The 13348-nt window shown below is 43.1% G+C and overlaps 1 protein-coding gene across 1 annotated transcript in view; it reads right to left on the bottom strand.

Moving 5' to 3' along the window:
- The window catches only part of LOC106591508 (intermembrane lipid transfer protein VPS13B), a 336266-nt gene extending 329862 nt beyond the window's left edge, over positions 1–6404 (bottom strand). The window contains 2 exon segments of the mRNA XM_082957077.1: positions 2811–2969; positions 6261–6404. Coding sequence (XP_082813203.1) covers positions 2811–2957 — 147 coding nt within the window. The 5' untranslated portion in view covers positions 2958–2969; positions 6261–6404.
- Between the last annotated feature and the right edge of the window lie 6944 nt (positions 6405–13348).

The raw sequence follows: 13348 nt of genomic DNA, 5'->3' as shown, positions 1-13348 counted from the left end.
ACCAGACATGAGGGTACGATCTCTACAGGATATCATCTGTGGACAACTGACCAGACATGAGGGTACGATCTCTACGGGATATCATCTGTGGACAACTGACCAGACATGAGGGTACGATCTCTACAGGATATCATCTGTGGACAACTGACCAGACATGAGGGTACGATCTCTACAGGATATCATCTGTGGACAACTGACCAGACATGAGGGTACGATCTCTACAGGATATCATCTGTGGACAACTGACCAGACATGAGGGTACGATCTCTACGGGATATCATCTGTGGACAACTGACCAGACATGAGGGTACGATCTCTACAGGATATCATCTGTGGACAACTGACCAGACATGAGGGTACGATCTCTACAGGATATCATCTGTGGACAACTGACCAGACATGAGGGTACGATCTCTACAGGATATCATCTGTGGACAACTGACCAGACATGAGGGTACGATCTCTACAGGATATCATCTGTGGACAACTGACCAGACATGAGGGTACGATCTCTACAGGATATCATCTGTGGACAACTGACCAGACATGAGGGTACAATCTCTACGGGATATCATCTGTGGACAACTGACCAGACATGAGGGTACGATCTCTACGGGATATCATCTGTGGACAACTGACCAGACATGAGGGTACGATCTCTACGGGATATCATCTGTGGACAACTGACCAGACATGAGGGTACGATCTCTACAGGATATCATCTGTGGACAACTGACCAGACATGAGGGTACGATCTCTACAGGATATCATCTGTGGACAACTGACCAGAAATGAGGGTACGATCTCTACAGGATATCATCTGTGGACAACTGACCAGACATGAGGGTACGATCTCTACAGGTATATCATCTGTGGACAACTGACCAGACATGAGGGTACGATCTCTACAGGATATCATCTGTGGACAACTGACCAGACATGAGGGTACGATCTCTACAGGATATCATCTGTGGACAACTGACCAGACATGAGGGTACGATCTCTACGGGATATCATCTGTGGACAACTGACCAGACATGAGGGTACGATCTCTACGGGATATCATCTGTGGACAACTGACCAGACATGAGGGTACGATCTCAACAGGATATCATCTGTGGACAACTGACCAGACATGAGGGTACAATCTCTACGGGATATCATCTGTGGACAACTGACCAGACATGAGGGTACGATCTCTACAGGATATCATCTGTGGACAACTGACCAGACATGAGGGTACGATCTCTACGGGATATCATCTGTGGACAACTGACCAGACATGAGGGTACGATCTCTACAGGATATCATCTGTGGACAACTGACCAGACATGAGGGTACGATCTCTACGGGATATCATCTGTGGACAACTGACCAGAGATGAGGGTACGATCTCAACAGGATATCATCTGTGGACAACTGACCAGACATGAGGGTACGATCTCTACAGGATATCATCTGTGGACAACTGACCAGACATGAGGGTACGATCTCTACGGGATATCATCTGTGGACAACTGACCAGAGATGAGGGTACGATCTCAACAGGATATCATCTGTGGACAACTGACCAGACATGAGGGTACGATCTCTACGGGATATCATCTGTGGACAACTGACCAGACATGAGGGTACGATCTCTACGGGATATCATCTGTGGACAACTGACCAGACATGAGGCTACGATCTCTACGGTATATCATGTGTGGACAACTGACCAGACATGAGGGTACGATCTCTACGGGATATCATCTGTGGACAACTGACCAGACATGAGGGTACGATCTCTACGGGATATCATCTGTGGACAACTGACCAGACATGAGGGTACGATCTCTACGGTATATCATCTGTGGACAACTGACCAGACATGAGGGTACGATCTCTTCTAACTTCTGAACAGAATAAATCAACAGTAAAACTTCTGTATATGAATTGAGGACCATGTTTAGGACTTTAGGTCCTGATTTCATTCTGGGTTTTATTTTTTTAATTTAACTTTTAGGCATGTCAGTTAAAAAAAAAAAATAGTATTATTTCCCGGGGGAATTGTGGGTTAAACTGCCTTGTTCAGAGGCAGAACGACAGATTTTTTTACCTTGTCAGCTCGGGGGATTCGATCCAGCAACCTTTAGGTTACACATGACCATCAAAGCCATTGAATTGAACAGAATAAGAGAATGTTTCAAATCTGAATCTAAAGTAATCACTAAAATTCACATGAAGCTACTGCTCTCGCCGCATCATCAAGCACTGGACACAGACTAGGCGATGTTTGACATCAGCACTGGTGGGATCCCAGTCCGTGTCCCTGGGTGTCGCTGTTGAGCAGGAACAGACAGACAGGTGGCAGTGGGACACACGTCTAACCACGGTCGATGGAACAAATGACCTCTTGTGGGAAAAGAGCAGACTCCGATTGAGACTGACCTGACCTGCATTCATAAAGTTACCTCAGGAAAAGAGCAGACTCTGATTGAGACTGACCTGACCTGCATTCATAAAGTTACCTCAGGAAAAGAGCAGACTCCGATTGAGACTGACCTACATTCATAAAGTTACCTCAGGAAAAGAGCAGATTGAGACTGACCTGCATTCATAAAGTTACCTCAGGAAAAGAGCAGATTGAGACTGACCTGACCTGCATTCATAAAGTTACCTCAGGAAATTAGCAGATACAAAGTCATTAGCATTACTAAGTGTTATTCCTGGACATTAAAGTGTTATTACAGTGTTATTACAGTGTTATTGCAGTGTTATAACAGTGTTAATAAGCTTTATTCCGGTTTAATTCCAGGGTTATTCCATACCTGCTCCAGGACATCCAGCTTCAGCTCCAGCTTGCTCAGTACCACATCTCCTCCCCATAGCGACAGCTGCAGGTCAGAGGGCTTCAGGTTCTTGATGTATTTGTTCACGTAGGTCATCAACAGGGGCGTGACATAGGACTCCAACATCCTGCCTCTGTCCTGGACCACAACACAACAGGGAAGAAAATCAGTCCCATGGTTTTTTTTGGGGGGGGGGGGGGGGGGGGCAAGGAGTTTTTTTTGGGGGGGGGCCAAGTCACAAACAAACACATAGTTTAAAATTTTTGGGGGGGGAATAAAGCAAGTTGAGCTAGCCAAATAACATATCTGGTAACCCGAGGGCTTTCCTTAGCTAGCCATGCCTACAGCCCTTCAAAAAAGCCCTCCAGTCAAGCTATGGTAACCCGAGGGGCTTTCCTTAGCTAGCCATGCCTACAGCCCTTCAAAAAAGCCCTCCAGTCAAGCTATGGTAACCCGAGGGCTTTCCTTAGCTAGCCATGCCTACAGCCCTTCAAAAAAGCCCTCCAGTCAAGCTATGGTAACCCGAGGGCTTTCCTTAGCTAGCCATACCTACAGCCCTTCAAAAAAGCCCTCCAGTCAAGCTATGGTAAGCCGAGGGCTTTCCTTAGCTAGCCATACCAACAGCCCTTCAAAAAAGCCCTCCAGTCAAGCTATGGTAACCCGAGGGGCTTTCCTTAGCTAGCCATGCCTACAGCCCTTCAAAAAAGCCCTCCAGTCAAGCTATGGTAACCGGAGGGGCTTTCCTTAGCTAGCCATACCAACAGCCCTTCAAAAAAGCCCTCCAGTCAAGCTATGGTAACCCGAGGGGCTTTCCTTAGCTAGCCATGCCTACAGCCCTTCAAAAAAGCCCTCCAGTCAAGCTATGGTAAGCCGAGGGCTTTCCTTAGCTAGCCATGCCTACAGCCCTTCAAAAAAGCCCTCCAGTCAAGCTATGGTAACCCGAGGGGCTTTCCTTAGCTAGCCATGCCTACAGCCCTTCAAAAAGCCCTCCAGTCAAGCTATGGTAACCCGAGGGCTTTCCTTAGCTAGCCATACCAACAGCCCTTCAAAAAAAGCCCTCCAGTCAAGCTATGGTAACCCGAGGGCTTTCCTTAGCTAGCCATGCCTACAGCCCTTCAAAAAAAAGCCCTCCAGTCAAGCTATGGTAACCCGAGGGGCTTTCCTTAGCTAGCCATGCCTACAGCCCTTCAAAAAAGCCCTCCAGTCAAGCTATGGTAACCCGAGGGGCTTTCCTTAGCTAGCCATAGCAACAGCCCTTCAAAAAAAGCCCTCCAGTCAAGCTATGGTAACCCGAGGGGCTTTCCTTAGCTAGCCATGCCTACAGCCCTTCAAAAAAGCCCTCCAGTCAAGCTATGGTAACCCGAGGGCTTTCCTTAGCTAGCCATGCCTACAGCCCTTCAAAAAAAAAGCCCTACAGTCAAGCTATGGTAACCCGAGGGCTTTCCTTAGCTAGCCATGCCTACAGCCCTTCAAAAGCCCTCCAGTCAAGCTATGGTAACCCGAGGGGCTTTCCTTAGCTAGCCATGCCTACAGCCCTTCAAAAAAGCCCTCCAGTCAAGCTATGGTAACCCGAGGGGCTTTCCTTAGCTAGCCATAGCAACAGCCCTTCAAAAAAAGCCCTCCAGTCAAGCTAACTGCCATAGCTAGAGATGCAGGACTGTAGAGAACTGGTAGAACCAGTCACAAGGTAATGTGTGTTATAGATCGTCCTTTATTTGACCACATGAAGTTACATAGCTAGCTGTATGATAACTAACCACCTCACACAACACCGTGTTGTTTTTTGCCTTGTGTCATGTATCCAATCAGTGTGATTTGAGTGTGGTTCATTTGCTAGCTTGCTTTGCTACGTAGTGAAACTTTCGAGTTTATCAACGTTGTTTTTCGTTATTCACTGAGTATTTATTCCTTCGTGTCACTATCTATATATATATATACACACATTTACACACACAAAAAATATATATATATATATATATAGATAGTGACACGAAGGAATAAATACTCAGTGAATAACGAAAAACATAACGAAAAAAAATAGTATATATATATATATATTTTTTTTTTATCATTAACTCTGCATTGTTGGAAAAGGGACCCCTAAGCATTTCGTGGTTAGTTTACGAAGCATGAGATAAATACAATTTGATTTGAACTGTGACAGCTCACTACAGCCTGGCATCTAGCTAGCTAGCTAGACAGTGTAGCCATAGAGAATGATAGAGGCCTCTTGTGGCCAAAGGGCCGTTTAAAGCATGGGCAGCACCATGAAGGGCTTCCACCATGGATTTTTTTTGTTGCCTTTACCTCCCTTATCTCACCTCATTTGCTCACATTTGCTATATAGACTTATTTTTCTACTGTATTATTGACTGTATGTTTGTTTTACTCCATGCGTAACTCTGTGTTGTTGTATGTTGTCGAACTGCTTTGCTTTATTCTTGGCCAGGTCGCAGTTGTAAATGAGAACTTGTTCTCAACTTGCCTTCCTGGTTAAATAATGGTAAAATATATATATATATATATATATATATATATATATATATATATATATATATATATATATATTTTTTTTATGTAGTCAAAGTAGTCAAGTGGGTGGGGATTCCTATGAGTTGTAGCCTCAATAGTGCTACCACAGTTTAAAAATATATATATATATATATATATGATTCCTCTATCAATCTCTATGGGTGTAGCTGATGTATACTGTCGCTTTCATCTGGATTAAATCCAATTTATGTTTAATCTGGAATGTGGTCGGAGGCGCATTACGGATGATGAGACGCAATTGCTGAGCCTCTGGAGGCATGAAGATGCCACCGCCTCGCCGCGCGTCTCGTAACAACGCGGAAGGGCTCCGTATAGCTCCGCATTGACATGATTGGTTGACTGTAGGTGAGGGCGGGAAGTCCTGTGTAAACACAAACTCACTTCTTTGAACATCTTCCTTCACAACTGCTCTACGAAGCGCAAAGAAGTATGAATTCCCTGACTTCTGCAGAGGACATGTCACCGTAAATACCGCACGGCTAATGCAGACATCGGATTGACCATGAAGTGCCTTTAAAAAAAGGACATCATAATATTGTTGATTGGGTTCATACAATGCAACCCAGCTAGCTAGCTAGAACAATTAGTATGCAAGTTTCAAACAAACGTGTGGGCCTGGCTCGTACCATTAGTTATCTACTTAGTTAGTAGCAGTTAATAGGGCTGGCTAGAGTTAGTTCGCTAGCTGATTAGTTATTTGGACTATCATTCTGGAAAAGTGTTGGCTAGCCAAATGACAGTTGAGTTGGCTAGCTCCAGTCCTTTAGCCTGCTTGCTAACGTTAGCCTTAGCTAGATATCTAGTCATTTCAGTAGCCAAAGTAAACGAAGCTTATACAACTTGCTATCTCTACTTAGACTCAATTATTTCCCTTACTTGTTTGCTGCTGTTTCAATGAATCTCTTCGGGTAGCACAACTAGTTCATTCATCCCGTTTAGCTGAAGCAAGGCACATTTGTCTCAGGCACAACGTCACTAATCAACTAAACACGGAACTTCCGCGTGTTGACTGTCGTGTCGTCATTTCCTGATGGGGGCGGAACCACGCTGTTCCCTTTCCTCGCCTCCTCTCATTCATAAAACATAGTGAATAGTGAATACAGAGCAAAATGGTGTAAATTTATCAAGCGCGATTGAAACACAAAACGATTGCGTTTTAAGGTTTGAGGCTACATGATCTGCATACAAGTAAGCTAGTCAGCTTCTTAAATGTAGGTTATGAATGGGTTCGATTATAATTCTAGCATGATACAGTATTTAAAATCAACTAGATTAATAGTAGGAAATGTATGGCTATAATAAAAAAATGTCTCAAAATGTTGCAAGCAGCGTACTTGGAATAGGAATAAACAATAGAAGCGACATGTGTCATTCGTCATGCAGAAATATTTAAACGTACTGCTTAGTCTTTAGATTCTCGTCTCCAGAAGTATTCAGTTGTCAACTGCTAGTCAATGTCGACATTTTGATGACTTCTCCCAGCAATTCTGAAATGTCTGATTTCAATACAATAGAATGAAAAATAGTAGAACACATAGGTCAATGCATGCATTATTGTGTTACTGTTTATGTTACATTTTCTCTGGAGATTTCAAATATAAGAAAAATAATCTGATTTAAACCACTTGATTACTACTACTAGAGCATGTTGTTTAATTCTGATGTGATTCCATGTCGTATTAAAACTTCTCCCCTATTTCCAGGTGTAGTTTTTACAAATCACACGCGATTTATTCCTCTCGCGTCCTTTTAATCATGAAATGTATGACAAATATATAGCCAAATAAATATAAAAGGACAATCAGCAGTTGCTACATCCATTTTTGGACTTATAAATGAATGATATGTACCCATTGATTCTTGAAGAATATAACTTATAAATGAATGATATGTACCCATTGATTCTTGAAGAATATAACTTAGAAACCGCCTCATGAGCTTAGTTCCACAGTCACACCCCATCAGAAACCCAAAATCTACAGAGCCTTCAGAAAGTATTCATACCCCTTCACTTATTCCACATTTTGTTGTGTTACAGCCTGAATTCAAAATGGATTAAATATATTTTTATTCTCACCCATCTACACACAATACCTCCTAATGACATCACAATACCCCATAATGACATCACAATACCCCTATGACATCCCCCGAGGAAGTGGAAAATAATGTTTTTAGAAATGTTTGCAAATGTATTGAAAATGAAATACAGAAATATCTAATGTACATAAGAAATCACATCCCTGAGTCAATACATGTTAGAATCACCTTTGGCAGCAATTACAGCTGTGAGTCTTTCTGGGTAAGTCTATAAGAGCTTTGCACACCTGGATTGGACAATATTTACCCATTGTTATTATCTGTCAAATTGGTTGTTGATCATTGCTAGACAACCATTATCGGGTCTTGCCATAGATTTTCAAGCAGATTTGTCAAAACTGTAACTCTGCCACTCAGGAACATTCACTGTCTTTTTGGTAATCAACTCCAGTGTATATTTGGCCTGGTGTTTTAGGTTATTGTCCTGTTGAAAGATGAATTCATCTCCCAGTGTCTGGTGAGAAGCAGACTGGACCAGGTTTTCATCTAGGATTTTGCCTTTGCTTAATAAATCCAATTAGTTATTTTTTTTTTTTTATCCTGACAAACTCCCCAGTCATTAACGATTACAAGCACAGCCATAACACTACCGAGTGGTGCAGCGATCTAAGGCACTACATCTCAGTGCAAGAGGTGATACTACAGTCCCTGGTTTGAATCCAGGCTGAATCACATGTGGCTGTGATTGGGAGTCCCTTCAGGCGGTGAACAATTGGCCCAACATTATCTGGGGTAGGCCGTCATTGTAAAATAAGAATTTGTTCTTAACTGATTTGCTTAGTTAAATAAATGTTAAATAAAAGAATATGCAGCCGCCACTATACTAGAAAATATGGAGAGTGGTACTCAGTAATGTGTTGTGTTGGATTTGCCCCAAACATCACACTTTGTATTCAGAACAAAAAGTGAATTGCTTTGCCACATGTTTTGCAGTATTACTTTAGTGCCTCGTTGCAAACAGGATGCATGTTTTGGAATATTTTTATTCTGTACAGGCTTCCTTCTTTTTACTCCGTCATTTAGGTTAGTATTGTGGAGTAAATACAATGTTGTTGATCCATCACAGACATTAAAACTCTGTAACTGTTTTAAAGTCACCGTTGGCCTCATGGTGAAATCCCTGAGTGGTTTCCTTCCTCTCCGGCAACTGAGTTAGGAAGAATGCCTGTATCTTTGTAGTGACTGGGTGTATTGATACACCATCCAAAGTGTAATTAATAACTTCACCATGCTCAAAGGGATATTCAATGTCTGCTTTTTTAAAAAACTTTTACCCATCTACCAATAGGTGCCCTTCTTTCCGAGGCATTGGAAAACCTCCCTGGTCTTTGTGGTTGAATCTGTGTTTGAAATTCATTGCTCGACTGAGGCACCTTACAGATAATTGTATGTGTGGGGGTACAGAGATGAGGTAGTCATTCAAAAATCATGTTAAACACTATTATTGAACACAGAGTGAGTCCATACAACTTATTATGTGACTTGTTAAGCACATTTTTACTCCTGAACTTATTTAGTCTTGTCATAATAAAGGGGTTGGATAGTTATTGACTCAAGACATTTCAGCTTTTCATTTTTTATTAATTTGTAAGAATTTCAAAAAGCATAATTCCACTTTGACATTATGGGGTTTTGTGTGTAGATCAGTGACAAAAAAAAAATATACATTTTAAAACCATTTCAAATTCAGGCTTGTCACATAACAACATGGATAAGATCAAGGGGTGTGAATATTTACTGAAGGCACTTTAAACTTGTTTTAATCCAATGTTTAGTTATTTAATTAAAGAAAGGTTAAATAAAAATAAATTTAAAAAAAAAACGTTTGTAAACACAGAAAATGTAAACAAGCTATATAGCCTCTGGTTAAAACTATCATGTTGATATCATGGATGGTCAATCCTTATATCCGCAGTTCTCTCAGCTTCATCCCTCAGCTGTTTACCAAAACAGGGGCGGGGAGTACCGCTTTGTTATTATTTCTTCTGCTGATTGCCTCTTTAATGATAAAATATATGTTTCCTTTTACGTCACAAAACGTATGACTAATATAGTCCTGTCTAGTTTGTAATTTATTCCAGAATAAAGGTCTCTGGTATCTATTGTTATATTACCATAATAAAAGCCTGGTGTCAGTTAGGGTTGTCCAACACCAGGTCCTGTTGATATATAGAGTCAGAGGTAAGTGAGGCTATTGAGCACTTAGCTGTTATCCTCTCTCAGTGAGATAAGGCTAGTGAGGACACAGCCCTAACCCTGGCCCCAATAGCCCCAGCCCTGGCCGTAAACATGGCCCTAACCCTGGCCCTAACCCTGACCCCAACCCTGGCCCCAACCCTAACCCTGGCCCCAGCCCTGGCCCCAACCCTGGCCCCAACCCTAACCCTGGCCCTATCCCTGGCCCTAACCCTGGCCCCAACCCTGGCCCTAACCCTGGCCCCAACCCTGGCCCTAACCCTGGCCCTAACCCTGGCCCTAACCCCAGCCCTGGCCCCAACCCTGGCCCTAACCCTGGCCCCAACCCTGGCCCCAGCCCTGGCCCTAACCCTGGCCCTAACCCTGGCCCCAGCCCTGGCCCCAACCCTGGCCTTAACCCTGGCCCCAACCCTAACCCTGGCCCTAACCCTGGCCCTAACCCTGGCCCTATCCCCAGCCCTGGCCCTAACCCTGGCCCTAACCCTGGCCCCAACCCTGGCCCTAACCCTGGCCCCAACCCTGGCCCTAACCCTGGCCCCAACCCTGGCCCCAACCCTGGCCCCACCCCTGGCCCCAACCCTGGCCCTAACCCTGGCCCCAACCCTGGCCCTAACCCTGGCCCCACCCCTGGCCCCAACCCTGGCCCTAACCCTGGCCCCAACCCTGGCCCTAACCCTGGCCCCAACCCTGGCCCCAACCCTGGCCTTAACCCTAACCCCGGCCCTAACCCCGGCCCCAACCCTGGCCCTAACCCTGGCCCTATCCCCAACCCTGGCCCTAACCCTGGCCCTAACCCTGGCCCTAACCCTGGCCCCAACCCTGGCCCTAACCCTGGCCCTAACCCTGGCCCTAACCCTGGCCCCAACCCTGGCCCCAACCCTGGCCCTAACCCTGGCCCTAACCCTGGCCCTAACCCTGGCCCTATCCCCAACCCTGGCCCTAACCCTGGCCCTATCCCCAACCCTGGCCCCAACCCTGGCCCTAACCCTGGCCCTAACCCTGGCCCTAACCCTGGCCCCAACCCTGGCCCCAACCCTGGCCTTAATATACTGTAACTATTGACTCTTCAGTTAGACATGTAACTTCCAATGATGTGTCCACTGACTTGGCATGGGTTTAGTGCTAACATGTGTCCTTGCACTGAAATTATTTAAAGAGAGGATTTTGTTTCAGCCAATAGTCAATGTAACTGCTCCTTTGAGAGGATTTGTTCCAGCCAATAGTCAATGTAGCTGCTCCTTTGATGTCCAATCATAATATTAGAAACCCTTTGTCACTGCGAATATAGTCAGGCTATGCCCACTGGATTGAAGTGTTTTGACTAAAAACAATCAAATTTCTTCAAAACATGAAGGGCTACAATACCAATTAGAAATGAATAGCAAATGGACTGGTAAAGAGGTCTGAGAATATGTGAAGAAAAAAAAAATACTGTGCCGTTTGTGAACGCTCCTGTCGACGGCAGGACATCTGACAGCTCTATATTTGACTTTTTCCTCGAGTTTCACCCTAAATCTTCGGGCTTCCTCGTGGCGTTTCAGGCTACAGCTTAAAACCTTCCTAAGAAGGTGATTTTCCCTTTTTCGAAGTGGGAAGGAAATCTTCTGGGGCCGGTGTTACATAGAAAGGGGGTTTTAATATGGAGACATATTAAAACGTCAAAACTCACTTATACAGCGTTTGTTACGCGGGTTGTTTTAGCACACTTGTTGCCAAGCGGTCGTCACAATACAGCTTTCCATTATGACGTGAGCTATATTATGGCGTGAGCTATATTATGACGTGAGCTATATTATGACGTGAGCTATATTATGACGTGAGCTATATTATGGCGTGAGCTATATTATGGCGTGAGCTATATTATGACGTGAGCTATATTATGACGTGAGCTATATTATGGCGTGAGCTATATTATGACGTGAGCTATATTATGGCGTGAGCTATATTATGGCGTGAGCCATATTATGGCGTGAGCCATATTATGACGTGAGCCATATTATGGCGTGAGCCATATTATGGCGTGAGCCATATTATGGCGTGAGCCATATTATGGCGTGAGCCATATTATGGCGTGAGCCATATTATGACGTGAGCCATATTATGACGTGAGCCATATTATGGCGTGAGCCATATTATGGCGTGAGCCATATTATGGCGTGAGCCATATTATGACGTGAGCCATATTATGGCGTGAGCCATATTATGGCGTGAGCCATATTATGGCGTGAGCCATATTATGACGTGAGCTATATTATGACGTGAGCTATATTATGACGTGAGCTATATTATGGCGTGAGCTATATTATGACGTGAGCTATATTATGACGTGAGCTATATTATGACGTGAGCTATATTATGACGTGAGCTATATTATGACGTGAGCTATATTATGACGTGAGCTATATTATGACGTGAGCTATATTATGACGTGAGCTATATTATGGCGTGAGCTATATTATGACGTGAGCTATATTATGACGTGAGCTATATTATGACGTGAGCTATATTATGGCGTGAAAGAACAGACCCGGATGTGTTACAGACGTCATGCTTACGACTTAGCAATGTTTGTTAGTTGTGTTATTAAATATATTTATATATATTTTTTAATTATATAGTTAATTGTTGTGTTTTTTTGGTTTGTTTTTATTCAAGTGTATTCTTATAGGACTAACTTTTTTTTTCTTCCTCACAAATGTGTGTATTGTTATTACATATATGTACTACTAAAATATTGTAAAAATATATAATTACAAATAAATGTAAGAATATTGTTATATTGTAATGGTATTAATAGTATTACTAAGAGTAAAGCGCTGAAGGTCATTTGTTCCATTAATTCAATATTAAGTTTCTTCGTTCCTGTTGATGCACATGTGTACTTCTGGTTATCAACAAAAGGGTTACAGATTATAATCATTTAAAAACGGAAAAAATAGTATCACATAATCGCAACTTACATCATTGAAATGTCGATTATTGTCAGCATTTCCTACCAATGAAATGACTGATTAATTAATATACACACGATTATTACTAGGCCATGTCTGATTATTGTCACGATGGGACCATTGCTGTTGCGTTATTGTTTTTATATTGTTATAGACTATTACTACTGCTGTCAGCTGTTACACCGCAGTAGAATGTGGCTCAATTCAGTGCACCGATCGAAAGCGGTTTCCGTTTTAGGTTGTGCGTTTCACTGCACCTGCGATAACATCTGCAAATCTGTGCAGGCCTACGCGACCAATAAACTTTGATTTGAAAATAGGAGGAAGGCCTATCATTTTTGACGGAGTTACAACAGTACTTCCGGGTCAAAAGTCAGGCCTTATCTCTTATTATTCGTCGATCAGCTTTGGATAGGTAGGCCTCATTATAATTCTGTCCACTGTTCGTTTATTTTTATCATTTGTCCTTTTTTGGAAGTCAGGTTTTGTGCAATGTGCATTGCTGAACATATTTTCACAATGAGAGAGAGAGAAAGAGAGAGACAGAGACAGAGAGAGAGAGAGACAGACAGAGAGAGAGAGAGAGAGAGAGAGAGAGAGACAGAGAGAGAGAGACAACACTACCCCACGCTTGTTTTTACCGGAGCACTTGGACGTGGAAACAAAAAAAATATATGTTTTCTTGAAAATTAGAAAATCTTTGGAGGTTTACGCATT

Source organism: Salmo salar, chromosome 10, assembly GCF_965601325.2.
Source record: "Salmo salar chromosome 10, fSalSal1, whole genome shotgun sequence".
NCBI classification, from domain to species: Eukaryota; Metazoa; Chordata; class Actinopteri; order Salmoniformes; family Salmonidae; genus Salmo; species Salmo salar.
This window is presented reverse-complemented; position numbering and strand designations above follow the sequence as displayed.